The sequence below is a fragment of the Pteronotus mesoamericanus genome, unplaced genomic scaffold (assembly GCF_021234165.1).
Source record: "Pteronotus mesoamericanus isolate MK-2021 breed Mesoamerican mustached bat unplaced genomic scaffold, CSHL_Meso_final scaffold_476, whole genome shotgun sequence".
In the NCBI taxonomy this organism is placed as follows: Eukaryota; Metazoa; Chordata; class Mammalia; order Chiroptera; family Mormoopidae; genus Pteronotus; species Pteronotus mesoamericanus.
This window is the reverse complement of record NW_026555318.1, coordinates 354,149-381,502: the sequence shown is the minus strand read 5'-3', so window position 1 is coordinate 381,502 and position 27,354 is coordinate 354,149. Positions and strand designations below refer to the sequence as shown.

At 58.9% G+C, this 27,354-nt stretch overlaps 3 protein-coding genes across 4 annotated transcripts; 1 reads left to right on the top strand and 2 right to left on the bottom strand.

The window, feature by feature from the left end:
• Window positions 1–147: 147 nt before the first annotated feature.
• PLEKHH3 (pleckstrin homology, MyTH4 and FERM domain containing H3) lies at window positions 148–8,586 on the bottom strand. Of its 2 annotated transcripts, none has more exons than XM_054593815.1 (13): window positions 7,983–8,586; window positions 5,988–6,043; window positions 5,550–5,629; window positions 5,270–5,461; window positions 5,026–5,183; window positions 4,791–4,911; window positions 3,722–4,028; window positions 2,961–3,168; window positions 2,616–2,752; window positions 2,194–2,326; window positions 1,510–1,968; window positions 1,014–1,205; window positions 148–528 (listed from the first exon to the last, which is right to left on the bottom strand). In XM_054593815.1, the coding sequence occupies exons 1-13, from the start codon at window positions 8,142–8,144 to the stop codon at window positions 352–354; spliced, it is 2,382 nt and encodes a 793-aa protein (XP_054449790.1). In that variant the 5' UTR covers window positions 8,145–8,586; the 3' UTR covers window positions 148–351. The 2 variants fall into 2 exon arrangements, with proteins under 2 accessions (XP_054449790.1, XP_054449791.1); XM_054593816.1 differs by having other exon boundaries at window positions 2,625–2,752.
• A 2,107-nt stretch (window positions 8,587–10,693) lies between these two features.
• Window positions 10,694–12,595, bottom strand: CCR10 (C-C motif chemokine receptor 10). Its single transcript, XM_054593659.1, has 2 exons — window positions 12,572–12,595; window positions 10,694–11,813 (listed from the first exon to the last, which is right to left on the bottom strand). Exons 1-2 carry the CDS (start codon window positions 12,593–12,595, stop codon window positions 10,746–10,748), a joined length of 1,092 nt encoding a protein of 363 aa, XP_054449634.1. The 3' UTR covers window positions 10,694–10,745.
• Window positions 12,596–13,323: 728 nt separating this feature from the next.
• CNTNAP1 (contactin associated protein 1) lies at window positions 13,324–26,979 on the top strand. Its single transcript, XM_054593660.1, has 24 exons — window positions 13,324–13,487; window positions 14,375–14,476; window positions 14,565–14,758; window positions 15,200–15,347; window positions 15,426–15,629; window positions 16,202–16,386; window positions 16,921–17,064; window positions 17,719–17,980; window positions 18,478–18,627; window positions 18,884–19,055; window positions 19,505–19,611; window positions 19,762–19,881; window positions 20,243–20,446; window positions 20,645–20,801; window positions 20,890–21,017; window positions 21,319–21,504; window positions 22,007–22,228; window positions 22,462–22,701; window positions 23,545–23,898; window positions 24,058–24,185; window positions 24,644–24,737; window positions 24,924–25,169; window positions 25,265–25,312; window positions 25,793–26,979. The coding sequence occupies exons 1-24, from the start codon at window positions 13,424–13,426 to the stop codon at window positions 26,074–26,076; spliced, it is 4,143 nt and encodes a 1,380-aa protein (XP_054449635.1). The 5' UTR covers window positions 13,324–13,423; the 3' UTR covers window positions 26,077–26,979.
• The last annotated feature ends 375 nt before the right edge of the window (window positions 26,980–27,354 follow it).

Here is a 27,354-nt window from a genome sequence, read left to right as displayed (position 1 = left end):
GAGGGTGGAGCCCTGTGGTGTCCAGACTCCCTTCGGTGCTGGTAAAAGCCCAGAGTGTGGGCGTCCCAGGGGTGGAGCTCTGACCTATGGGGCTCCAACTTGTCCCACTGACAACACTCCCACAGGAAGAGTTTGTGTAAATAAGGATTTTTTTTTTTTTTTTTTTTTTTTGCTTCTCTTCTACAAATAAATTAAGAAACAAACTAGAAAATTGTCTGCACCCATTGCAGCCCTTGGGTATGGGGTGTGCCCTGTCCCTGCAGGGCTAAAAGTGTCCATGGTTCCCTCAAATCTCAGAGCAGTCCAGATCCAGGCTGGAGACGGGAGGGAGGTCGTGACCTCTTGGCAGGCTCATTTCGGCAGCTGCCCCAAGCAGCCAGACTGTCCCTGGGGCTCGTCCAGGCCCGGGTGCTGGCTGGGAGAGGAGGTGTCTGGCGGGTCTTGGCTTGGAGGAGACAGGCTGCCGCGGGGCCTCTCAGGGGAGGGGTTAGCCAAGTAAGCGTTCACCAGCTGCATGATCTCCTCCACCTAAGAGAGGGCAGAGGTCAGGATGCAACAGTGGCCACTGGCTCTCCTGTCTCATCCTCCACCCAGGCTCCTTACCAGGGCCTTGCATGTGCTGCCCCCTACAACTTGCCCTTTCACAATATCACTCCCTCACTTACGATGTGCCTGCCACACTTCCTTATTTGTGCTCCTCTAGTAAGCTCAGTTTGTTCTTATCTCAGGGGCCTTGCACTTGCAGCTCTTTCCACCTGGCATGCCGTTCCCCCAGAGCCACCCATGGCTAGGTTAAATATCGCCTCCTTCGAGGACGCTTTCCTGACCATCTTACCTAATGCTATGGCCACCTCCTGCCACACTACACTTCGCAGCATTAAGCTTGAGCTTGTCTGTCATCACTGTCGGATCATCAGTGCCTAGAGCTGTGCCTGGCCCATGCTCAGGGTTTAATCGAAGTTTCTTAACAGCCTTTCCCTCCTTCCTCCTTCCATACGCCTCCTTCCACTCACCTGGGGACTCTGCAGCAGGAGCTGGCTCTCTCCCACCCTCAATGCCAGGGTGTGGGGGCCCGTTAGCTGGCAGGCGGCCACGTGACCATAGCTGACACTGTGGACGGGCTCGGTCTCACCGGGTCGGGAGAGGGACATCGCCTTGGCTCCCAGGCCCAGGCATAGCTTCTGTGGAGCACCCCCGCCAGCCTCCTGGGGACAGACAGTCAGAGTGAGGGTACAATAGGGGACCGACCCTGCAGCATCATTTTTGGTGGGAGGAGACAGCTACGAGCAGGCAGTTTCCCAGTCCCCCTAAGGATCCACGGTGCATGTGTGGAGAGGGGGCTAAGGCTCCAGAGACGTGAGAACCCAAGGGCCAGTGACTCCTGGGGTCCGAGACGGGCAGCTGTGGTGGGTGTAGGGAGTGAACTGACCCACAGTGGGGGCCTCTGGCTCTGGGGCAAAGGTGTGGGGCTTGGGCCACCAGAGTCCCCTTCTCCCTTTTCCCCCTCACCGTGCTCAGCTCCAGAACTTCATACCGAGCAGCGCCGAACCCTGGACACTGCGCCGCCAGAGCCAGGTAGGCAGCCATGGCCTCAGCTCGGCCCATGCCCCGTAGCCGCTTCCAGCCGCCCAGCACAGCAGCCGCCATGCCGGCGCCACCTCCTCCCTCTCGGGCCACGCTTCCCGCGGTGCTGCCCGCCCCGCCGCGCCGGACCCGCTCCGCTCGCCTCTTGGCCAGGCCCGAGCTCCAGATTGCCCTGGCCAGCAGGGCGGCGGATGGGGGAGGCCTGGGGATCGGGCGGGGAGGGTCTTCACGCTGCGGGGCCGGAGGCGGCAACAAGCGGTCGAGGCGCGGCAAAGGCGCCCGCGGGGAGAAGTCTCGGTGCAGGCTCTGCAGGCGCAACGCCGCCAGGGCGCGCAGCGTGTCGTCGGGCGGGGGAGGCCGGCCGCGCAGCAGCAGAGCGTGAGCCTACGGGGAAGGCACCGGGAGTCAACGAGGCAGCGGCGGCCGCACAGGCTGAAGCGGCTGCGGGGCACGGGCCGAGGTGAAAACACCTCGCGCCGAGGAATCTGAGGTCTGGTTTCAAGTAAAGCCTCCCACGGGGTCGCCACACGCCGAAATGCGATGGTCCAGCAAGGAAATGCCGGCTCGGGGGTCTTTTGGGGGTGGGGCGTGGATGCTGGAGATCCTCACCTGCTCAAAGAGGAAAGGCAGTTCGTGACCGTCTGGAGACAGCCCCTCGGGGTGGAGAGGTCCGTGAAGGCGTAGGCACAGCCTCCAACCGGAGTCGGGCGAGTCCTCCAGCCCGGCTTCCTCCGCCGCCAATCTGCATTCGAGAACCAGGCGCTAAGCGACTCAAAGGCAGCCCCCATCCCCCAGGGCTGGGGCGCAGCGGGGCCAGATGTTCGGGGCGGGGCCAGGGCTCAGCGGACGGCCGAGAGGAGCCTAGAAACTCGACTGCAAAGCACTGGTGGGCAGGAGTCCATCTCGGAACCAGCAAACGTCGTCGCTATTCAGGGCAAGTGGCAAGCGCTCCTAATAAATGTTTGCTTAGGGACTGACGGAAGCTGGGGAAGATGGGCTAACGGAGAGCAGGGGTGGGGCTGGACATTTACTTCTCAAACCTGGTGAGCACGTCGGCCACGAGAGTCCCCCCAGCCAGGGCTCGCTCCTGGGCCCCTCGCTGCTCGTACAGCGCGAAAGCGTTGCGGCTTCGAGCCAAGCCCAGCCGCCCCACTAGCTCCCGAGCAACCTGGAGGGGGAAGAGCGGTGAGAAGAGGGTCAGGATTTCTGGAGGGGCTGACCCAATTGAAGGGGTCTTTCGGGTCTGCCACACACACCCTTCACCCAAATGATGACTCTCAGGCCGGGGGAGACCTCGGGTCCGTGCACCAGGAGAGCTGGGCATGGGAAGCTGAGAGGAAAAGGTTGAAGTTGCAGTGGTCTTTCTCTGGCCTTACCTCCGCTGCCGTGGTGTGGGAGTCTATGGCCACAGGGCAGGCACCAGCCCCCGGACAGTGCACGGTGCACAACAGCTCTTGCCGCCGGCTCAGCGCGGAAATCTCTGCCAGCGACGGCACTAGCTCTCGGCCGCGCGTCCGGCCCAGGGCTTTGCGGATGAAGCGAGCGTATTCCGCCAGTTCCGAGTCCGGGAGCGCTTGCTCCGTCCTGGGTTAGGAGGAACCCGAAGATCAGTGCTCGGAGGGTTCTCCTCCTCCCGTTCCCTCTCACATTCTTATTTCATAGTTTATTTCATCTCTTCGATTCCCACCCCTCCAACTTGAAGGCCGGGACAGGTTCTTCTGAATCTACCCCTGGAGCTCTGCACGGAGCTGAATTACTTTTTAAGGCTCCTGGAAGCGCTCTCCTAAATGCCCCTCCCAATTCCCAAAGTCTCCAAGGTCCTCCTTCGGGTTGAAATCCAAAATCCAGCCGCTGCCGCTTTCCAACCTAAAAGCCCTGACGCTGGACTGTATCAGCCTCGAAGAAAAGCACCCTTTGATTGTTTCTCTGCCCAAAGGGGGCGCCTTTTTGTAATTCCTCCGCGGGCAAGTGAGATATGATCCTGTAATTCCTACCAAGGCATTGTACCTTTGTATTAGCAGTGACCCTGACCTTGGGCCAGTCCCTTTCCTTCTCTGGGTCTAAGTTCTCCATCTGCCAAACCCTTTCCAAAGGCCTGTCATTCTCTCCCAGCCCTGTCGCTTCCCCGCCCTCTCACCTCTCCAAATGGCCCAGGAGGTGACCTCGTACAGCTCCCCCAGGCCGGAAGGTGCAGCTCATGCAGGTGAGGAGCTGCCAGTACCGTAGGGCCGCGGGGTCTTGGGTAGCGGGGAACCCGGGGGGACCCGCGGGGCCCGAGGTCTGCTTAGCCAGCTGCAGGAAGAGTTCGTCGCGAAGCGCGGGCAGGTCCCGGCAGGTCTGAAGTACACCCTGCATCAGGGGCCCGGGGCGCCGCGCCCCCTCCAGGGCCTGTAGCGCCAAGAACAGCCGTACCGCCTCCTCGCGCAAGGGTGCGTAGCCAGGACCTGCGGGAGGGTGGGGGCGGAGGGACGGTTTGGAGAGGGGACACGGAGCTGGGCCCTGGGAGGAAGGCATGAACCAGGGGAGGTCAGAGGGAATATAAGGGGACAGAGGGTGGCAAGGGGGGGGGGGGAGAGCACGAACGACAGGAAGAGTGAAGGGAAAGCAATGGTCCCCACAGAGCCAAACTCTCAATCCCTGCCTCCCAGGAACTGCCCCCTCTGGATCTGCTACAGCGCTTCCAGTCAAAAAGAGGGACAGAGTAAAGGACATAGGTTCAAACCCAGATTCCATCATGGGTACAGAGAGCCACTACTACAGGTCAAAAAACAGGCTGGGCTTGGAGTCAGAAAACCAGAGTTCTTCTCCCACCTCCCCTTAATCCTCTAGCTTTAGGATCTGGGGCCATCACTAACCCCATTTGGGAAGAAATACAGCTGGATGAGGCCAGCACATTATTCCAAAGTGGTGGCTTTCCCACCGCTTGTAAAGGTAGTATGGCATGGTCTTAAAAACATAGTAAAAGAATAGAAGACAGGGTAAAAAATCATGAAGGAACAGCAGTAGTCAGAAAAGAAGGTCAAAGGGGAACTTTTTGTGTGTGTCTTGGCTCTCTACCCCACCACCCAGGGTACCAGTCTGGTCAGCTTCCGGTTTCAGCTTCATCCTTTAAAAAGTGAGGGGCTGGGTAGGTCCCCTGAGGACTCTCCTAGGTCTCTGTCGGGTGAAGCATTCAGATCCCCCAGTCAAGGGACTGGGCCACTCACCTGGGGCGCTGACCCCATAGGGCAGGGGCAGGAGTGGGGCGTACAAGGCTCCACTGGTGTGCCTCAGAATGGGGTTCCGCCGGTAAATGAGGGCCACGGCCTCGGGGTCCCCGCAACTCTCCTAGAGGCCAGAGGAAGGGTCGCAGTGATGGAGAAGGGGGCTCCTCCTGAATCCAGAAAGCTGCTGGGCCCACAGCCCTCCTCTTTCTCGAAGGAGTTCCCCCCTCTCGCATACCTGAATGTCCCTGAGCAGCAGCTGGGTGGGTGTCTCCAGCGGCGCTTTGGAGGCGATGACTTTGCGCAGCGCCACCCCCCAGCGCTCTGCTTCGGCCTGTCGCGGGGAGCAGAGCCTTACACTGTGCTTCCGGCCAGACACGGTTACTGACCACAAACCTGGGGGAAAGAGAGGCCACGGAGGGCAATCAGGGCCGGCTGGGGCTCCTGCCCAAGGAGGTAGGGGAGTCCCCACAAGGTCTCACCGGTCTCCTTGGGCCTGCGCTCCGGGCCGGTCACAGAGCACAGGCTGGTGAGAACCAGGCTCCCGAGGCGCCGCGCCCCCTTCCCGCTGCTGCTGAACTGGTCCAGGGAGTCCCGGGTGAGCACGAACCAGGCCCTGCGCGGGGGCAGCCAGGGCCGCGCCCCTCGTCCGCGGGTCTCGCGGTACAGCCAACCTGGGGAGAAAGGATCATCAGGCGAAGACATTACTCCCTGAAGGCTTGGGACTGGGGGGCTTCCAAAGTACATAAGGTGGGTCCTCACCTTTCACGACGACATCCGTGTCGTCCTCCAGCAGCCCCTTCTCCGGGATGAGACTCCGGGTCTCCTCCCAGCTCTGCAGCCTGGGCCAGAGCGGAGAAAGGGTTGGGCGAGGCTGCGGGTCCTACACCCCGCCTCCAGGGGGCTCCTCAATAGGGGTTCCCCAGACTGCGAGGGGTGCCTGCTCCCGGGCTAGGCACCCCTCCCCCAGCCTGTGGGAACCGCTGGGCCGGTCTGACCTCGCACCAAAAATAGCCCGGACCCCCCCCCCTTCCTCCTGGCGCCCCCAGCCGGACCGCCCCCTTGGGACCCTAGCCAAACCACAGCGTCCGGCGTAAGGACTCTCCCTTATTGCACAATCGCGAGAGGGAAGGCGGCTAGGATGGGGGTCCTGGAACGGGCTGGGGTCTCCAGGCCATGGGACGCGGAGGAGGAGCTCACCTGTCTGCGATGGGCACACTCCTCACAGGCTGAGTCAGCGTCACGTCCAGTGGGCCCTGGGGAAACAGGCTCGGGATCGGAAGGATGCCCGTGGCTTCTGTCCCCAGGACAGCGTTGCTCAGGGGACTGAGGAATCAAGTAGTCGGGTCCTGACTGGGAGGAGCAAGCTGAAACCCTGGCATCGCCCCTCCCATCAGTCTCTACTGAAATGCCAGAGCTAAAAAGCCTTGTCTCTGTTACCCTTTGTTACTCTGTGAAGATGCAATCAGGGGTCTGGTAGGGGGGAAAGAGCACTGAGCAGGGAGTCAGGAGACTGGGGTTCTAGTACCAGCTCCAGCACTAACTTCCCAGGGAAGTAGGGGAGGAACTTTGCAAGTCCTCTTCTGCTTTTGGGCTTTAGCTCCCTGATCTTTGAAAAGGGGGAAGTGGATGAAGTCCCTTCTCATTCTCGCAGGTTCAAAGTAGCCCCCTCTCCCTCATGGTCCCTTCCTTGCCTGACAGGCAGGCAGGAGGTGGGCACAGAGATGAATGAGGGGGAGAGGGATCCCTTTGGTGTAGGGCTTTTTCCAAGAGCTTCTTATGCCTCCCCACAGACAACCCTGAGACTCAATGTAAACAGCGACCCTGCCCGTTTGCTGGGGCTCAGGAAGGGCTGGCCAGGCGCAGGAATGGCACACACTCTCAGAGGGAGGTGCCGCAGGGGAATTTGCTCCCCCTTGCCCTAGAATGTCAACTGTAGACTGGGGTCTGAGAGAGGCCACAAACCCGTCCAGGAGCCAGGTCAGGCAGGAACTGTGCCATCGTCCCATTGCGGGCAGACTGCTGAAGCCAGCAGGGGGAGGTGGGGGGAGGGGGGCCAGGGACACCTGTCCCCAAGCTCCGGGAAGGGGGGTGGAGGTGGAGCATGAGGGAGGCAGTGGCCTGGTTCACAGGGCCGACCCTGACCGGCCTGGAAGCTTGAGGACGCCTGGGTCCTGTGCACTCCTAAGGCAAAGATCCACGGATTTTCTGGAGGATCTGACAGGGGTTCTTAGCCACACGGCCACGGAGGGCAGGTGCTGACCACTCTCAGACCAACTCCCCTAATCGCAGTCCCCTGCTTCCCTCCCTGCCCCCCCCCTCTATATTTATCCGCCCTCCGCCTCCGCCAGGTGCTGGCGCCGGCCCCGGCGGTGCAGCCCGCCCTACCCGGGCACGGAGCCACCAGGCCTGCTGGGGACCCCTGAGTGGGGGATGGGAGCCTGACCCAGGCCACAGACCTGGGGAATCTGGTTGCCCTGTCTGCCCGGGAATCAGAGAGGGGACGTCAGGGGATGGAGCCCTCCCACACCAGTGGTACCTCAGTTTCCCCACGAGGAGATCTGACAAAACCGGGGAGACGAGTGTCCCTCACCATCCCCTCCGGGATTCCCCAGGAGGCTCACCAGGGAGGGCCGAGAGTTCTGTCCTGAGGGTAATGACGAGGGGTCCTCCAAGAGCTGTGGCTCCCAGCGCCCTCTCCATGGAGTCCCCGCCACGGACCCCGATCTGAGGATGCCTTCTCCCCCTTGCCCAGGTCCCTGAGGCGGGAATTCCCGCATCTGGCCCCAGCGCTCAGCGCTCACAACCTGGGAATGGAGCGGACCCAGGCGTCCGAGCCGCCCAGCCGGCCTCACCACATTCCTCGGCGCTGGCGGAGGCGGAAGGAGATGGGATGGGACGCGGGCCCGGCGGGGAAGGGTGAGGCAGGGCCAGGTCGGGCCACGCGTGACGCCTCCCTGCCTCAGGGCCCCCAGCAGGTGGACAGCGCCCAGCGTGCGGCGCGAGGCCCACAGGCACATCCAAGTCGGGCTGCTCCTTGAGCTCCCGGGGGCTTCTGGCCCCCGGGCAGAAACCTCTCCCACGTCCCCAGCCTGCCAAGAGCGCGGCATTTGGCTGGAGCTGGAGCAGGATCAGGCGTGACGGCCGGTGGTAGTGAGAGGGATCGAGACAAGTCTCCAAGCCGCCGGGACTTACCCTCCCGCCGCCCGCTGGACTCGGGGTCCGTAGCTCAAAGGTCTCCTCGTCCTCGTCCTCGTCCCCGTCCCCGCTAAGTTCGCCGTCCCCGTAGTCCCGGTGCAGAAGAGTAAAGCCTCGACGGCAGCAGAGTAGCCACCACAATCCCCCGGGGAGAGGCATCCGGACGAGCAGCCGGGGGATGGGGGCTTGGGCAGCCGGGGCCAAGCTGCAGGGGGTCGGAGGAGCTGGCGGGACTCCGACCCAATCGGTGGAAAGACGAGGCGGGTGGAGGGGAAGGGAGAAGGGGACAGGGAGGAGGCAGTGTCTGGAGCTGGGGTGCAGGGGTTGGTAGCTAGAGCCTGCGGGGGGCTAAGTGTCTGGGCCCCCGAAGGGGGAGGGGTAAAGGCGTCCAGGGCCCAGGGGGGAGGACGGAGCAATGTCCGGAGCTGGGAAGTAGTGTCCGTTGTAGTGTCCAGCCCTGTGTGGGGCAGTGTCCAGAGCAGTGTCCAAGGTGGGCAGCTGTCCAAGCTTCAGGGAGGGTCGTGTCCGGTAGAGCGTCCGGTGGCCGGGGCCCGGGTTGCGCGCGCTGCGCTCCCTGCAGCCCCGGGACTGGCGCGCTAGGGGCGCGAGCACAGCGCCGGGACCCCGCCTCCCAAATCCCCTCCCCTCTAGCCCCTCCCTTCTTTCTCTCCTCCCTTCTTCTGGGCAAGGTCCAATTTTCGTCACAGCCTCCTCCGCCCAATCCTTGTGCCTGGCGCTGGGCGCGGCCACCAATCAAGCTACTGAAACGGCGGCGGGTGGCATCATGTGCCTCTGGCTCGTTGACAGCGGGGAGGGGCAAGGGACTCGGGAGGGAGGGAGCTGTGCGAAGTTAGTCACGCCCCCGTCTCTGAGGTCCGACGCGGAGTGCTAATGACGTCACGGAAGCCCGCCCTCAAGCTCTTGTTTTAACTCTTGGCTCACCAACCTACAGATTAAAAAGAAGCCTCCTAAGACGCTTCGGAAGACGAAGGGCATAGGGCATCGAGGCAGCAGGCTCCGACTGCTGCCCTCTGAACCCCTGCGCAAGGTCCCAGAGTCCCTGAGCAAGGAAAGAGCCTTGGCTACCTGCGCCAGGCACAGCTCTGGAGGAGGCTCTCCGCCCCTGGATGAAGTCCAGTTCCTCGACATGAGTCACCTCCTTTTTGAAGTAAAGAAATCTAATTTAGAGCGCAGAGCTCACTGAACTCCAGTAGGGAGAGCGACTTGGGATTCTAGGGAATTCTGCAATCTTCGGGCAGAGTGGAGGCCTCTCAGGGTGACTATCCTGAGGTTCTGTGTAGAGAGGGGTTAACCCGGGGCGGGGCCGCGGACGGGGCGGGGGGGCCGGGGCGACAGCGGGCGCGCGCGAGCGTTGCTGACTCAGCGGCGATTTCCTCGGTCGGCTGGTGGAGGGTTCCAGGTGAACCCCCCCGTGGCTGGTGTGGGCGGCATTTTGAGGGTCGGTGCCATCTCCGCGCATTCCGAAGCTCACGGTCCCTAGATGCTGTGCTTCGATCTCAGCCGCCAGAAGCTCTGGGACGGAAGGCTCGTCCGAGCGGGGCTGGGCGGGACAGGGCGGGGACATCAGGCCAGCCCCTCCCTGGAGACCTCCCCGCCACGCCACGCCCTTCTTGCCCCAGGTCCGCAGACTTCTGGCTGGAGTGGTCCGGCAGCTTTGCTGACCGGATATTAAACTGCGAGAGTTGTCGCACGTGAACACCATCCTGCCGGTGGTGATTGTGTGAAACAAAGGCCAGGAATCAATGCGACCGTCTCTACAGCCCATCCTGCCCTGGCCCCGGCCCCAGATGAGAGCGGCCTGCGCTAAGGTTTCCTGGGGGTGGAAATACCACGACGACATACTCTCTTCCCCGTCTGGATCCCAGGCCCTCGTTGGAGGGGCGTTCTTTCCGACTTCTAACCTCTCTCTTTCCGGCAGGCTCAGTGCATTTCCTCTGACCCCTTTCCCAGGGAAGACTGAGAACAGCAGTCACCTCCATCCCCACCACGCCCGTGATAATGACTCTTTGGAAAATTGCAAATTGGAATTCTCTCCTAGGTTTTTCTCTAAGGTGAAAAACTCCGACTCAACTTTTTACTTCTTTTTTCTTTTCCACCGCAGAACCTTAGAAGAGACTGTAAAATGGTCATCTCATCCACAAGCCCACCCGAAACGGGAATCTCCTACCCCGTCCCCGTCCCCGCACCGCACACAGGCACACGCAGTCCCCGACAGACTCAGCCTGAACATCCCAGAGGCCGCGAACGCGGTCCTTGCTCAGGCAGCCATTGCTGGAGAGCACTCTGGTTGTTAGAAAGCTCTTCCTTAGCGATTTCAAGAGGCACCCCCGCCCCTCCTCGCCTGGCAGCTTTCCCACCTCACCTCTGCCGGCAGAGAGCGTTGGAGGTGGAGGGGACGTCAGTGCCTGGAGCTTTCGCGGGTTCAGCAGCCCCCCCACCCCCACTCAGGCTCTCATCACCTTCCACCCCGAGCCCAGCGCCCCGGGGGTGGAGGTGGGGCAGGGGCGGAGGGGACACCCGTGGCTCTGCCCTGCTACAAATCACTTCCAAGTCAGGGACTCAATAGTAACAGTTGTTGGGTTGCATCTCATATCCATGTTATCAATTTAATGCGGCAAAGTACACAAGCAGTTCTTGTAGGTTCCTACCTCTTTTTCAGTGTAGCCCCACGAACGCCCCTTCCCCACTACCCTCCCAGATCCATTTCTTCAGCTCGCACGCTCTTCCTAATTCGCAGCCTTAGTTGTCCCGCAAGGAAACACTGCGGGTCTCAGTGGGAGCCGAGCTGGAAGGAAGGCGGGGCCGACGGGGGCAGCGGCCGCGGGGATGAGGCGCTGAGCTGCAGCTCCCACCCCGAAGCAGCCTCTGCAGGTCCTGGCGGAAGCGCAGGCCCAGAAAAGCGTAGAGCACCGGGTTGAGGCCGCAGCGGGCGAGAGCCAAGCCCCCGGTCACCAGCAGTGCCAGATCCTTGCGCTTACTGGCAGGGCAGCTGCGCTCTCGGGCGGCCAGTAGGTCGACTGTATCCAATAGCAGGGCGAGACTGTAAGGAAGTTGCAGCACCACGAAGGCCGCCACCAGGGCCACCACGACGCGCAACGCGCGTCGGCGCTCCGGCCCTCTGGCGGCCAGCAGCGTGCGGCCCAAAAGCGCATAGCAGGCCGCCATGACGCCCAGCGGCAGGACGAAGCCCAGGACGACCTGGGCCACCGCGCTCGCCCCTTTCACCGTCGGAGTGAGGCCTTCTGGGAAGATCAGACGGCAGCGCCGCTGGCCTTCCCACTGCCCGTCCTGGCTAAAAAGGAGAGCAGGCAGTGCCAGGAGCAGCGACAGCAGCCACACGACGACTGAGACCAGACGTGCTCGGCCTGGCCCGGAGGGCCTAGCGCCAGCTGGGAGGACTCGCGTAATGGCCACATAGCGGTCAGCGCTAATACAGGCCAGGAAGAGGCAGCCTGCGTAGAAGGAGGCTGAGTAGAGGCCGGAGATGGCACGGCAGGCGACACTTCCCAGACCCCAGCCCTGCAGAATCCCAGCTGCAGCAAAGGGCAGGGTCAGGACCAGCAGAAGGTCGGCCAGGGCCAGCTGGAGCAGGTGGGCGGAGGTGGGTGAGTGGGTAGCTCGTCGGGCTGCCAGGTGGGTGGCCAGGACCAGGCCATTGCCGGCCAGACCCAGGGCAGCCACCGTCAGGGAGACACTGGATTGGAAAGCTCGACCGAAGGCCTGGACATCCGCTTTGTGGCAAAGCTCTGGCAACGGCTCAGCGGAGTATGCCTCCTCATAGTCCCAGGAATAGGGGCCCCAGGAGACCTGGGGAGGGCAAGACGAGAGGATAGACTATGAATCCTTCTCTTCCCACCCCTCCCCCTCCTACCACGCCTCCTAAGCGAGGAGAAGGCACAAACTCTTTTCCAAACTCCCCAGTACACCCACAACAGGCCTTGGCTTGCCTTGCACCCCTCCTGCCTCTGCCTCCAGCTTTCTGGGTGACCTTGAGGAAGCCACTTGCTCTTTCTGGATCTCAGTTGCCCAACACGTTATATAGAGATTAGAAATCCTGACCAGACCACCTGGCAGGGTTGTTTGAAATAGGGATTGCTTGAAATAGGAAGATAATGGATGTGAAGCATCTGTGCTCTTCATAAACCCAGGTTTTGTATTATTAATAAATCTTGGAGCGTCTGTTCCGCTTGCAGCGCCCTCTCCTGGGAGAACGCCAACGTGCAGGCTTTGCCTCAGACGCAATGGCCTTTTCCCCTCCAGACCCACCACCTCTACCTCCAGTAGAGGAGCACTGAACTACTCATTACAGCCGTTGGGGCTCACGTTTTCCTTTAGCACCTTAGACCTCTACTGTCAGCTCACCCTTCCCTTCAGCTCCAGTCCTGCCCCTAAACCCCACCCTCATGTCACCAGCCCCATTTATCTGGAGGGTTCCTGATCCCAAATGGCTCCGGGAATCCTGGATAGATCACAGCATGGCAGAGGCCTGTTGCCAGGTGTGGAACCCCATCCCTTCACCTTCCCCTCCCTCTCTGTAATCCTTCCCTCCCTGCCCCCACTCCCACCTGTTCTGCGGGCTCGGTCCCCATCTCTGTTGGTTTCTGAGGTATAGCCACCGGGGAGAGAAGTTAAACTCATGGGACAGGAAGGAAGGGGCGGGGAGAGGGAACAAAAGGGCAGAGGGTGTTAGGGTCTGTGGGCTCCTCTCTACCTAACTTTCCCATTCCACCCTTCTTAAAAAAAAAATTTTATCTCAGTAGAAAAAGAATGACTTTTTGGAATATCCTCATTTGCTAGCTACCTGTGCGATTGTAAGTTTTTTTGACCTGAGCTTCGGGATTTTCATCTGCTAACTGGAGTGAGAGGTGAAAATGCTAAATTCACAGGGTTATCAGGGTGCCGAGCAAGGTGCTTGGAACATATTAGTAATTTGCCTTTGGAAAATGTTAGAATCTTTGCTTCTTCTCCCCATTTCCAGGCATCCGCCACCCTTGGATCTTTTCACGACCTCCCTTCCCCCTCCCCTGCGACCACGGTCCTTGCCAGCCCTGGGTTATTCAGGGTATTTCCCGGTGGCTGGAGGCTCTCTACCCCCGCCCTTTCGCAGCCAGGCTGAGGCGCGCGCTTGCGCGGGGTCCGGGAAAGCAGCGCGTGCTAGGAAAGAGAGGCTGGGGAAGGGGGGAGGTGAGAGGACAGAGGGTGGAAAGGAGAGAAGAGAGGACGACGGAGAACCAGAACGACTGAGGGAGGGGGGGCGGGGGGAGAAGGGTTGGGGGAGAAAGGGAAGAGAGGGGGTGGGTAAGGAGGAGAGACAGTGATCCGCGGCGAACCCCTGGAGGGCTGGGAGCCAGAGCTGGAACCGGAGCCCTAGCCCAACGGGGCACTGGGCGGCCGCGGAGACGCGTGAACCCTGCAGGATGAGTCTCCGGCTCCTCTGTATCCTGCTTGCTGCGATCTCCGGAGCTCAGGGCTGGGGCTACTGTGAGTGCGGGGCTCGGAGGCCGGCAGGGTTGGGCCCGGGAGTTCAAAGCCTGCAGGGCGCGTCCCGAACCGCATTGCGGCTTGGGTGGTCGTGGGTCCCTTCCCGGCCGGCGCGCGCTCGCTCGCTCACTGGCTTTCATCCTTTCCTGCCTCTCCCCCGCGCTCCGCAATGCAGCTCGGAGGCTGGCGCGCGCGCCCCGGGCTGGGGCTGGGCTCGGAGCTGGAGCCGAGGATAGAGTCGGCCCTAGTCGGGATTTGGCACTGCGATCCAAGCCGGAGCTGGTGCCTGGGTTTGAGGGTTGGGGATAAGGGTGTTACTGGTGATCCGGCATTGGATTAAGGTTTTGCCAGGGGCGGGGTTGGGCTTGGAACTGGCCCAAGAGCTAGGGTTTGGGGTTGAGGGCTGGACTTAAGGCTGGGATCCAAGCAGGAGTTGGTGCCTGATTGATGCTAAGGTTGGACATGGAGCTGGTGATGGTGCCAGGACTGGCTGGGGTTGGGACCAAGGCCTGGATTTGGAATTGGAGTGGATTTGGGGATGCAGACAAGCGGGAATGATGCTCAGGCTGGGACTGGGTTGGTGTCAGGCTGACTCAGGTTCTGAAAGATGCTGAGTTTCAGATTGTGTTTTGGGGGAATACTGAGCGGGTTGGTATCAAAGCAGGAATGGGACTAGGGAGGGTCTGGCCTAAGGATTCCCCCAAAGGTAGCCTCCCCTCAGTGTGCAGCTGTTGCTGCGGCCCGGGTTGATTAGATGGCTTAAGTTAGGGCTGGGTCTGCCTCTGGGGAGCTGAGGAGGAAGAGAGCTCTAGTTGATCAGTGTGCAGGGCCTTTGGGAAAACCTGGGAGGGGCTGTCCTGACCAATTTGTGTGTTTCCCCTACCCAGATGGCTGTGACGAGGAGCTGGTCGGGCCCCTGTACGCCCGCTCCCTGGGTGCCTCCTCCTACTATGGGCTCTTCACTACACCCCGCTTTGCCCGGCTGCACGGTGAGCACGCGGCCCCATGGGGAGCGGGGATCCTGGAGGGCTGCAGGTAAAGGGGAGTCAGTGGCGAAAGCCCTTGCCCCTTCTCTAGGCATAAGCGGATGGTCTCCCCGGATTGGGGACCCGAATCCCTGGCTCCAGATCGACTTAATGAAGAAGCACCGGATACGGGCTGTGGCCACACAGGGCTCCTTTAACTCTTGGGATTGGGTCACACGTTACACTCTGCTCTATGGGGACCGAGTGGACAGCTGGACGCCATTCTACCAGCAAGGGCACAATGCGGTACTCCAGCCTCCTGCATGTACACTTGGGGAACCGCCCCAGCTTTGCGACCTGGGCTGGGTGTTATCTTGTGGGGGAGGGGAGGAGGTGGTGGCGAGGGCACAAATGAGGAACAGTGACTTCCACTCCGGAGACTCAGTCCAGAGGGACTGTAAGCTTGCCATGTGGGCAAGGCCTTCCCAAATGACGTAGGGTAAAATCTGGGAGAGCTACTTGAAGGAGGTGACACCTGAGTTGAGCTCTGAGGAAACCCCAAGACAGTGGGAGAGGATACCCTAGGCTCGGGAACTGTGTTGGCATAAAGCCACAAAGGCCGGGGAGATCAAGGAGTGTTTGTTTTCGGGAAGTCGAGATGGGCTGGTTGTGACCACTGTGCCCTGGGAGGCTGCTGGGGAACAAGTCCAGGGTGGGGACCTGGTCACTCCTCCTCTCCCCGCTCAGACCTTTTTCGGTAACGTGAACGATTCGGCGGTGGTGCGCCATGACCTGCACTATCACTTCACCGCGCGCTACGTCCGCATCGTGCCCTTGGCTTGGAACCCGCGCGGCAAGATTGGCCTGAGGCTGGGCCTCTACGGCTGCCCTTACAGTAAGTGTGCGGAGGTCGTGGAGGGGGCTGCGGAGACAGTCTCTCTGGTCCCCGGCTCACCTGCGGGCGTTTGCGCAGAGTCCGACGTGCTCTATTTCGACGGCGATGATGCCATCTCCTACCGCTTTCCGCGAGGGGTCAGCAGAAGCCTGTGGGACGTGATCGCCTTCAGCTTCAAGACCGAAGAGAAGGACGGGCTCCTGCTGCACGCGGAGGGCGTCCAGGGCGACTACGTGACACTCGAGCTGAAGGGGGCGCACTTGCTGTTGCACATGAGCCTGGGTGAGCGACCGCGGCGCACTCTGGAGGCGCTGTTTGCCCCGCCCTTGGCTGCACCTTCTCCGCGAAGCCGCGCCCACTCCCGGAGCCCTTTTCTATGTGGACCAGCCAACCCACCTTCTCCGTGGAGAATTTGGTGCTCGCAAAACAGTGGCCTCCAAGTTAGCAGAACTGGATTCTATACTCAGCTCTACTACCTACTAGCGGTGTAACCTTGGACAAGGCACTTCTCCACTCCCTGTCTCCTCATTGTAAAAACATCACACACACACACACACACACACACACACACACACACTCTTAATCGTCATTATTTTTGTATCTAATTAGTTTTTTGTAACCTCCATGTGATGAAGCAGAAGAAGCTATCATGCCCCAAGTTTTACTGATAGGAAAACAGAGGCTCAAAAAGGCTAACTGTCTCACCCTAAGGCACATCCTTGCCAATGACTGCTCCATCCCAGGCTCCCAGTGGTCCAGTCTCCCTATGCCCACCCTCTGGGCTGCTGCTTGGCCTGGGGGGCTTCCTGGGGTTCTCCAGGTTCCAGGCCTGACCTTGCCCCATTCCCCCTCAGGCAGCAGCCCCATCCAGCCAAGGCCTGGGCACACGTCGGTGAGCGCTGGCGGGGTCCTCAATGACCAGCACTGGCATTATGTGCGCGTGGACCGATTCGGCCGCCAAGCAAACCTCACCCTGGATGGCTATGTGCAGCGTTTTATTCTCAATGGAGACTTCGAGAGGCTGAACCTGGACTCCGAGGTGAGCAGAGCGGGAGGCTCACTTGACTGAGTGGGGTGCTGGGTGGGTCGGTGGGGGACAGCACTTCTCTCCACCAAGGGTAGGACCTTGCTTTCCGGTTTCTGAGAATCCTAGCAGCTTTTGGCAAGCTTGTAGCTCCCACAGAGGCCTGCGGTTTTGTCGTTGTTGCTGCTAACATGCAGAGTCCCAGGCGCCACCCCAGAACTGCTGAGATGTGGTTTGGAAATCTGGATTTGGGGAATTGGGCAAGATGAGAAAATTGTTCCTTCGGATTGCCCAGCTCTGTGGAGTTGGTACAGACCCTGGCCTCAGCCTGCATTAAAGAATCCCAGAAAGTTTTATTGAGTTACCCAAGGGCATGAGCCACTTTGTGGTGGATTCAGGACTAGAACCCAAACCTCGGGAGGCCCAGCAAGCTTACAGCTTTAATACCGATATTGGGGAAATGTGTATTTCAAGTCTTTTACAAAGTTGCATGACAGGAAGTGGGAGGAAAGTGTGCCCAGGGAACCTCACTCCCTACCCTGTTCGCAGATGTTCATCGGGGGTCTGGTGGGCGCAGCGCACAAAAACCTAGGCTATCGGCATAATTTCCGTGGCTGCATGGAAAACATAATCTTCAACCGAGTCAACATCGCGGACCTGGCTGTGCGGCGCCATTCGCGGATCACCTTTGAGGCCAGTGGGCAAGGGGATCTGGGAGAATGGGACCTCAGAGCCGCTTGGAAAGCGAAGAGGTGGAGCAGGAAGAGATCTTGAGATGCAGATAAAAGCCCAGGATCTGTCTCTCCCCAGCCAGTTGCTCAAGTGGGGGGCATCACAGAATCGCAGAAAGTACAAAGTTCACTCCTCCCCACCCCCCTAGTTACGAAGCTGTGGTCTGGCCCGTCCACCTCCTCCATTAACAGATGAGGAAAATAAGGTGCAGAGACCTGGAGTGGCTTGGCCAGGGGCCACGCGGTTGTGCGGAGGATTAGTAGGGACTTGAACTCACTGCTGTTTTGGTGTGATTCCCTCACCTCAGTTCAAGAGGGCGCAGTTGAGCAAGGCTGCCTTAAAGCCTGCAGGAAAGAGCCTCTGGACATTGGCGGGAAGGAGGTGGCCACTCTGAAGACCATGTAAAGATCAGTGATAGCGAGCAAACAAGCGGAGACTCCCTCTACAGCTGGACGTGTTTCTAGGGGGGTGGGCACAGTCAGGGGTGGAGGTCTTACCCCTGCGCTCCCGCACCCAGGGAGTGCGGAGACTAGCATCTTAGACCAGTATGAAAACGGGGTTCCCAGCAGAATCGGGAGCCTTCAGCTACTGATGGGCCCTCACTTTCGCCCCCAGGGTAAGGTGGCCTTCCGCTGTCTGGACCCAGTTCCGCACCCGGTCAACTTCGGAGGTCCTCACAACTTCGTGCAAGTGCCTGGCTTTCCGCGCCGCGGCCGCCTCGCAGTTTCCTTTCGCTTCCGCACCTGGGACCTCACAGGACTGCTACTTTACTCCAGCCTGGGGGACGGGCTGGGTCACGTGGAGCTGATGCTCAGCGAAGGGCAGGTCAACGTGTCCATCGCGCAGACTGGCCGAAAGAAGCTTCAGTTCGCCGCTGGTGAGGGGTGGATGGGGGTGCGGAGCACTGGGAGTCCGGAGAAGGGCAGAGGAGGGCTGGGGAGCTTGGAGGCCTGGCCTGAGGCCTTGCATATTGGAGAGGGGTGAGGGAGGGAGGGGAGCAGAGCAGGAGGTCCCAGGGCCCTGGGAATAGGTGGGAGTGGGTGGAGGCAGCTGGGGCTGGGGGCAGAACTGAGGGGCTACGGGTGCTGGGAGAAGCGGGAAGGCTGAGAGTTGGGGCCTTCTCCTCTTCCAAGGAGTCTCTGGAGGGGTTTGTTACTCAATTATAACCTTGTAGACTCTCCGTAAGCTGTGGGGGTTATGGACAGTGAAGAGAGACACAGAGATGTCACCACTCAGTGTGAGAAGTGTAACCATGGGAGGGGGAACATAGGCCGCTGTTGGGACACAGAGTGGGGATACTGCTTCCCCACGAAAGACAGGTTTCGCCTGGGGCCTGGGGCCCCTCCCACCCACAGCATCCTCCTTCCCGTCCAGGGTACCGCCTGAATGATGGCTTTTGGCATGAGGTGAATTTTGCGGCACAGGAAAACCATGCAGTCATCAGCATTGATGATGTGGAGGGGGCCGAGGTCAGAGTCTCATACCCGCTGCTGATCCGGACGGGGACTTCATACTTCTTTGGGGGTAAGTGGGGGCTAACCTGGCCAGACGCTCTGTCCCTGGGAGGGAAGGCTGCCACCTAAGTCTGCCCAGATGGGACTACATGAAGAGTTTTGTAGCAATAAGCCCCCCTTTCTACTCCGGGGCCTTGGGAACTGGAAAGTCACTACCATTATCTATTGCCCCCCTCCCTTCATGCCTGGCTCTCCCTGGGCATTTCCCTGGGGGAGGGTCTCCAGGGTCTCCCCTAGGGAGGGCCTCACAGGGGTGGTTGCTCCAGGTTGTCCCAAGCCAGCCAGTCGATGGGGCTGCCACTCCAACCAGACGGCGTTCCATGGCTGCATGGAGCTGTTCAAGGTGGATGGTCAACTGGTCAACCTGACCCTGGTGGAGGGCCGGCGGCTTGGATACTTTGCTGAGGTCCTCTTTGACACATGTGGCATCACTGATAGGTATCCAGAAGCTCCTCTCCCTGCAAGAGGTGACCCCCTTCAAAGCCCTCTTCCATGATTTCCCAAAGGGAGTGGCCTTTCTGAAGAATCTTTCTTCTGGTCCCAGCTCTTCAGTCTCCCACCTGGAGATGATTCCTCCTCGACCTCTCACCTCCTGTATCTTCCCTTGAAGTGACATATGATCAGAATGGAAATGAAGAATCTATTCTTTTGTCCTAGAAGGGGTTTTTTTTTGGGGGGGGGCACGGATACAAAGCATCATTTGTTCTTTTAGGGAAGGGGAAACAGCACTTGAGCCCTGAGTCCTGCCTGAGGCCCTTGCGTTTAGGCACGGTGCATCTCATGGGGTTCTGGTGCTCTGAGGAGCTGGGAGTGGAGCCTGTAGGGGTCAGACCCCACTCTCAAGCTCCCAATAAGGCTTCTCCCCTTGGCGCTGACCCTTTCCTTAGGTGCAGCCCTAACATGTGTGAGCATGACGGACGCTGCTACCAGTCTTGGGATGACTTCATCTGCTATTGTGAACTGACTGGCTACAAGGGGGTGACCTGCCATGAACGTAAGCCAGCTGGGATATGGGGGAAGAGTCAGGGACAGGGGAGATCAGGAGGAGGTTGCCAGGGATCATGAGGCTGCTAGAGATGGTGGGGCTGGCTCTCCTAGCGCCCTGGACCCATAAGTGCCTTTTCCCCTCCCTACCACCTACCAGCTTTGTATAAGGAATCTTGTGAGGCTTATCGGCTTAGTGGGAAAACTTCTGGGAACTTCACCATTGATCCTGATGGCAGTGGCCCCCTGAAGCCATTTGTGGTGTACTGTGATATCCGAGGTCAGTGGCTCCGAGAGGTGCTGAAGGGCAGCCGGCGAGGCTATGCTGGGATGCGGGGGAAAAGGGAAGGAGCGAAGGGTGGACATGGGCCAGAAAGAGTGAACTGGTGGGGTTAGAGGGCAGGAGGGAAAGGGGACACTCCAGAATTTGTAACCTAGTCTTGCAGATAAATTCCAGCTTCCTGATCCATTTCAGCCATCTCATCTCCAGCCTACGATGTCCAGGGCCCAGAGCCGGGCTGGAATGGAGCTCCTGGCCACTTTTATTGGCCCTGAGTTGCAGCAGTGGTGGTGGAGGTGGGCAGAGAGATGGGAGAGAATGCCCATCTCCAGCCAAAGCTCTGTCCCTCCCCCTCCCCCAGAGAACCGGGCATGGACAGTTGTGCGGCATGACAGGCTGTGGACAACTCGTGTGACAGGTTCTAGCATGGAGCGGCCATTCCTGGGGGCTGTCCAGTACTGGAATGCATCCTGGGAGGAAGTCAGTGCCCTAGCTAATGCTTCCCAGCACTGTGAACAGTGGATCGAATTCTCCTGCTACAATTCCCGGCTGCTCAACACTGCAGGTTGGGGCTGGGGTCCGGGAGGGTGAGGTGGAGAGCTGGAGGAGAGGCTGGCGGGGGCCTGGGAGAAAGAAGCCACACGGTCGAGCTGGAGCCCTGGGCTAGAAGATTCGAGAGTCTGGGCCGGTTGGAAGGGTGAGAGGGGAGCCCAGAGGCTAGTGGAGGGGCAGGGCCTGGAAGCGACCTGCGCCTCTTCCCCAGGAGGCTACCCATACAGCTTCTGGATTGGCCGAAACGAGGAGCAGCACTTCTACTGGGGAGGCTCGCAGCCTGGGATCCAGCGCTGTGCCTGCGGCCTGGACCGGAGCTGCGTTGACCCTGCTCTGCACTGTAACTGTGATGCGGACCAGCCTCAATGGTGAGGGAGGCAAAGGGACAGGGCTTTCCAGATTCCAGGGCAGGTGGAAGGCAGGTTCATCTTGAGCCGCTGCATCTTGCCCCCACAGGAGAACCGACAAGGGGCTGCTGACCTTCGTGGACCATTTGCCTGTCACCCAGGTGGTGGTGGGGGATACGAACCGCTCCACTTCCGAGGCCCAGTTTTTCTTGAGGCCTCTGCGCTGCTATGGCGATCGTGAGTAGCAGGCCCCTCTCATGTCCCCTCCAGGGCTGGCTCTCCAGTTTTCAAAATATAGGCCACCTGATCCTCTGGGTGCCTCCAGGACACACAGCCAGATACCCCGGGCCCTGCTAGGGTGTGACCCCCATCTGTGTGGCTCCTGTACACCTTCCTGTACTCTCATTATACTCCCTGGTCTCCCCTTTGTGACCCCTAGCTGTCACCTTTGCCTCTCCTTCGCCCACTCACCCGAGGCTCCCTTACTCCCACACCCGCCGACCTCCCTGACAGGGCCTTCCTCCATCTGGCTTTGTAGGCAACTCCTGGAACACCATCTCCTTCCACACTGGGACCACCCTACGCTTCCCTCCAATCCATGCCAACCACAGCCTCGATGTCTCCTTCTACTTCAGGACCTCGGCTCCCTCAGGAGTCTTCCTAGAGAACAAGGCGGGCCCTTACTACCAGTGGTGCCGGCCTTACGTGCGGGTGGAACTAAACAGTGAGCAGGCATAATGGGAAGGGCACGGGGCAGAGGACATTCTCTGGGGAGAAATGGGGTCGGTGGAGGCTGGGGCAAGAGACAAGGGCAGATGTCCTTTTGAGGGGCAGGAGGGAGCGGGCTTTCGATGACCCTGGGTTCTAGGCCTAGCTCCGCCTGGAAAGCTGGCTTGGTGACCTGGGGCACCCCACTCGCCTCTCCGGGCCTTAGGCGCCTTACCTGTAAATAAGGGAGCTGGACTCCTGCGGTATCGCCTAGTTGACCAGCTATGCTACTAACCTGACGAGTGGGGCTGGAAAGCTGGCTCTAGGGATCTGCAAATTTGGGAGAGACCTGGGGTATGAAGTTTTAAGCAGTTTACGGCATTTTGTCCCAGGCTGTAGACAAATTGAAGGGACATTCCAGGAGCTCCAAAGAATGGAGAAGAGAGGTGGTATCGGGTGAGGAATCTGTGAGGGCCCTTGGAGGTCTGAGTCCTCCTCCCTCCCCCCACGTTGTCTAGCATCCCGGGATGTGGTCTTCGCCTACGACGTGGGGAATGGAGATGAGAACCTTACAGTACACTCAGATGACTTTGAGTTCAATGATGATGAGTGGCACCTGGTCCGGGCTGACATCAACGTGAAGCAGGCCCGGCTCCGTGTGGACCACCGGCCCTGGGTGGTGCGGCCCATGCCCCTGCAGACCTACCTCTGGCTGGAGTACGACCAGCCCCTCTATGTCGGTGAGCGGCAACCCACACCTTCCCACCCTCTCAAGGCTGCTCTCCTTGTTCCCGGGAACCCCACACCTTAGTTCCCAATCCCCTCTGCTCCCCAGTGAGCCAAAGGCATGCCCTTCCTTTTCAGTCCCTGGCTCTATTCCAGTCATCTGGGCCCCTTCGTTCCTTTCCCAACCCCAATGCCTTATCTCTGTTTCTTGCTCTACATCCATTCCTTGACCTCCCACCATTCTCAGGATCTGCGGAGTTTAAGAGGCGCCCCTTCGTGGGCTGCTTGAGGGCTATGCGTCTGAACGGAGTGACTCTCAACCTGGAGGGCCGTGCCAATGCCTCTGAGGGTACCTCGCCCAACTGCACAGGCCGCTGCGCTCACCCCCGGTTCCCCTGTTTCCATGGAGGCCGCTGCGTGGAACGCTACAGCTACTACACATGTGACTGTGACCTCACGGCATTTGATGGACCATATTGCAACCACGGTCAGTGCTGCTAGTTATGGGAAGACAGGTAGTCCTAGGGTGTAAGGAGATGTAGGGATGGCAAGGAAGGAAGGAAGGACGGAGTAAAGTTAGCAACCAGGAAAAAAAAAAAAAAAAGAGCTGTTCCTGGGTTCCTGAGCTCTGAGCTGGGGTCGTCAGACAGCTGAGGATGCTGGGTGACTCCAAAGGCATAAAGTGGGGCAAGAAAGGGGCGGTGCAGTTAGCTGGTGGTAAAAGAACTCAAAAGCAACAAGCAAGTAACTTCCCCATCTTCCCCTGTCACCAAGGTAACAAGGTTACCCCCCTTGCAAGCATATCCACCTCAGGCTGCATGATGCCCTCCTATGCCATTTCCTATTTGACAATTGCCGCACTCCTAAAACCCGTCTACAACCTGGTTCTTGGTTAAGGAGAACCTTGTCACTCACCACAGCAAGATCTCTGCACGTATACCCAGACTGCATCCTCCCAAAGGCTGATCTAGGAGGATGTGAGAGCAGGTGGGTTATTGATGGGAAGTCTGGTGGAGCTAGGGAGATGTAGGAGCTTAGGGACCAATAGCAGACCTTTGGTCTTGGTTTGGAAGTGTGAGTAGTGGTGAAGGTACTGGATGGGTCCTGCTATCTCTATTCTAATCTTGGCTCTCCACTTACTGTGTGTTCTTAAGCAAGCCACCGCCCATCTCTGAGCCTGTTTTCTCACCTGTAAAATGCAGGGGTTGGATTAGATGAAACTATAGTTGGTGGTAGAAACTGAAGGCAAGTCTCAGGGGCAGGTGGGTGTGGACAACAGACAATCCGAATGTGTGAACGGAAGCCCTGACCTTACCGCCCCTACCTTCAGATATCGGTGGTTTCTTTGAGCCCGGCACCTGGATGCGCTATAACCTGCAGTCGGCACTGCGCTCTGCGGCCCGGGAGTTCTCGCACATGCTGAGCCGGCCAGTGCCAGGCTACGAGCCAGGCTACATCCCTGGCTATGACACTCCTGGCTATGTGCCTGGCTACCACGGCCCTGGCTACCGTCTGCCTGACTACCCGCAGCCTGGCCGGCCTGTGCCCGGCTACCGGGGCCCCGTCTACAACGTTACTGGAGAGGAGGTGTCCTTCAGCTTCAGCACCCACTCCGCCCCCGCCGTCCTGCTCTATGTCAGCTCTTTTGTGCGTGACTACATGGCCGTGCTCATCAAGGAGGATGGTACGCTCCTAACAGGCTGTCTCCCTCACCTCCAGATCCTCCCGTGGTGCCCCTCGTTCTCACAGCCACCGACTCACTGGACATAGGAGAACCCAAGTGCTCTTAGAAAATGGGGACTGTGGGACCTGAGAGACTTCTTTTCTCCTCCCCACCCCACAGGGACTCTGCAGCTGCGGTATCAGCTGGGCACCAGTCCCTACGTGTACCAACTAACCACCCGACCGGTGACTGATGGCCAGCCCCACAGCGTCAATATCACCCGGGTCTACCGCAACCTCTTCATCCAGGTGTGTGCAGAGGGGGTGGACCAGTTCAGATCAGAACCTCATGATCTAGTTGTGGCACCCAGAAAAATGTCAAACATTTTTTAGCATTTGTAGAGCACATTCTAATTTACAGAGAATTTTCCATTTTATTACTTCGTGTGACTCTCACAACAGGTCTCAGGGCAGCTCAGTCATGCAGGTGTTCTTATATCTCCATTTTACAAATCGTTAAATGGACTCAGAAAGTAAAATGGTTTTCCCCAAGTCAAACTACTCAGAAGCTGCAAAAACAGGGCTCAAAACCAGGTTGTTGGGTTTTCAATACCAAATCCTGCATCTGGGTCCATGGGTCACCCACCTAGCACTGAGCTGGGACTTACCACTGTTTTGGACGGAGTTCAAACAGAGCTCCTGCGTGATCGTGGCTCGGGCTGCCTCTGGTCCTCCCTCCCTCATTTCCTTCCCCTTCCCCGCCTCAGGTGGACTACTTCCCACTGACAGAACAGAAATTCTCACTGTTGGTGGACAGCCAGCTGGACTCACCCAAGGCCTTGTATCTAGGGCGTGTCATGGGTAAGTTGTGGGCGCCAATGCGTTTCAGGTAAGAAATTGTGGGTAAAGTCCCTGGAGCCTTGAAGAGAGTGAAGGAACTGGGAATCACAGGGAAGGTGGTGCTGGGTGGGAAACCTGTGGATGGCGAGAGGGAACAGGGCTACTGGTGGCCCGAGACGCATCTCTCTGGGCCTGCCCCTCCCCCAGAGACAGGAATAATTGACCCAGAGATCCAGCGCTACAACACCCCAGGCTTCTCAGGCTGCCTGTCTGGTGTTCGATTCAACAACGTGGCTCCCCTCAAGACCCACTTCCGAGCCCCTCGACCCATGACTGCTGAGCTAGCTGAGGCCCTTCGAGTTCAGGGTGAACTGTCCGAATCTAACTGTGGAGCCATGCCACGTCTTTTCTCAGAGGTGCCACCTGAGCTGGATCCCTGGTATCTGCCCCCAGGTACGTCCTTGGGACACAGAAGAGGGGTGACGGGGAAAGAAAATGATCTTTATGATGTGGGAGGCTTCTCCTAACTGGTGCTTTCTCCTCTTCAGACTTCCCATACTACCACGATGATGGATGGGTGGCCATACTTCTAGGCTGTGAGTAGTGCGATCGCTGCCCTGATTTCCAGACTCCACCCTCTGTCAGCAGTCCCTTCCCGCCCTATATGCCCAGAGCTGAGGGGTGCCGAAGGCACTGGGTGCATGGCGGCACAAAGAAGGATGAGGCAGGCCGTGCTGAGGGCGGTATATAACTGAGCTGGAAATTTTTAAGTGCTTGAGGATTCTACACTTTTAAGTGAAATATTAAGATGGGGCTATGGGTAAGGAATGAGGAAATGGGGACATAGTTAACATATAGAGAGAGAAGAAATTGCAGTAACGACCAGGGATGTGAAAAGAGAGTATGAGAAATAGAAGATGGCAGGGGATAAGCCAGGGATTCAGACCCACCAGTGGTTGTAGAGCGGACACTGTTTCACGTGTATGCTTTTAGGCAAAAGCATGTATGTGCGTCTCTATATAGGTGAAATCCCTAAGATCGGTCCTGAATTTTTTTTTTTTTTTGGTCCCTTTCAGTTTTGGTGGCCTTCCTGCTGCTCGGACTGGTGGGAATGTTGGTGCTCTTCTATCTGCAAAATCATCGCTACAAGGGTTCCTACCACACCAATGAACCCAAGGCCACCCATGATTACCCTGGCAGCAAACCTCCCCTACCTACTTCAGGCTCTGCCCAGACCCCAGCCCCGACACCAGCTTCCACCCAAGTTCCAGCCCCAGCCCCAGCCCCAGCCCCAGCCCCAGCCTCTGGTCCCCGGGACCAAAACTTACCCCAGATCCTGGAGGAGTCCAGGTCTGAATGAATCAGAAGGGCTTCAGGGACCAAGTCCACTTTCTCTGAATCCCCCAGTACCTGTCTCTACCCAACCCTGTCAGGGTCATTTGGCTCCTCTTAGCTGGTTCTTCTCATACAGAGGATGTCCTTCCTGCCATGTTCGGCGGGCAGAGCTACAGGTGGGACCAAAGGAGTGGCCGAGCCTCACTGCCTAAACGAATGCCTTGCCCATTTCCGTTTTTCCAGGCTCCTGGTTGTTTTTCTGCCCCAAAGGAGAAGCCTTATGGGGTTGAGACAGGCCCTTCCTGCCACCCCAGCCCCCGCTGCTGCCAGGGATTAACAGAGTGCATAAGAGATGAACTGTCTCTCTTCAAACATTTGCCCCCAGCAGGGACTGGCGTATGGAATGGCCCCGCTGCAAGGGTATGGGGGGAGGAGGTTGCTAAATCACATCCCCTAGCCTAACCCCTGCCCTGCAGAATGTCTTCCATCTGTGTCGTCGCAGCTGGGGGTTAGGGAGGGCTTCATCACTGGCCCCCAGCCTCCTCCTCTTTTGTTTTTTCACAAAGACTGACAGGCCTCAGCTTAGCACCTTAGTACCTCCGCTGCTTCCAATGCTTTAGCCAAAGCCATAAAAACTTGCAATAGTGCAGACACACTGACTAGCCAGCCCCCTTCTCTTCCCCGCTCTTTCGAGGTGTGTGACAGCCCCGCTGCCTGTTCAAAGGCTTGGCCCCTCCAGTGCATGAGGAGTCCTCTTTCCTCCGCTCAGAGATGCTGCTTCCTTTGCCCGGGAGGTCATATTCTTTATATATATTTTTTGTTGCAAAGTTTCTCTCTAGAAAACCACTATATATCACTCTAATTTTTAAATTATCAGTTTCTATATAAAAGAAAAAAAAATCAATCAATTTGTCCTGTCCTGTGCTGTGGCCACGGTCTGTAGTTTGCTTCTCCTGTGCTGGAAGTCCCATGGTCGGCTGGTCGCTCCTCCAGCCTGATCGGCCTCCACTCCGAAGCTGCGCTCGCAGACTCAGAGCCATTCTAATAAAGCAGAGTGGCAGAGCCCCAGTCTGTGTGTGGTGGCTGGTGTCATGGCTGGGGGCGGGCGTGGGTAAGCAGAATCGTTTTAAGGGAACTAGTCTGAGGGTTTGGAAATTTCTGAGCGGAGCCCTCGGAATCCTCACATCGCCTTCCAGGAGCCTGACCGTTCTCGCCACCCCCCCCCGCCCCAGCCCCAGATCTCAGCGGTCGAGTGAGGATCAGAACGCCAAGGCTTCACCTGGAGCTCCCCCTGTACTGCCAA

Bases quoted from the DNA above. Each gene is read 5' to 3' on its own strand.
- PLEKHH3 (XM_054593815.1), bottom strand. From the start codon at position 8,144: ATGCCTCTCCCCGGGGGATTGTGGTGGCTACTCTGCTGCCGTCGAGGC. The intron at 2,327-2,615 runs GTAAATGTCCAG...TCTCGAATGCAG, and splicing joins GTGCTCACCAGGTTTGAGAA to ATTGGCGGCGGAGGAAGCCG. The intron at 1,206-1,509 runs GTGAGGGGGAAA...GTCTGTCCCCAG, and splicing joins AAGTTCTGGAGCTGAGCACG to GAGGCTGGCGGGGGTGCTCC.
- CCR10 (XM_054593659.1), bottom strand. From the start codon at position 12,595: ATGGGGACCGAGCCCGCAGAACAG. The intron at 11,814-12,571 runs GTGGGAGTGGGG...TGCCCTCCCCAG, and splicing joins GGACCGAGCCCGCAGAACAG to GTCTCCTGGGGCCCCTATTC.
- CNTNAP1 (XM_054593660.1), top strand. From the start codon at position 13,424: ATGAGTCTCCGGCTCCTCTGTATCCTGCTTGCTGCGATCTCCGGAGCT. The intron at 13,488-14,374 runs GTGAGTGCGGGG...TCCCCTACCCAG, and splicing joins AGCTCAGGGCTGGGGCTACT to ATGGCTGTGACGAGGAGCTG. The intron at 17,981-18,477 runs GTGAGGGGTGGA...CTTCCCGTCCAG, and splicing joins GAAGCTTCAGTTCGCCGCTG to GGTACCGCCTGAATGATGGC.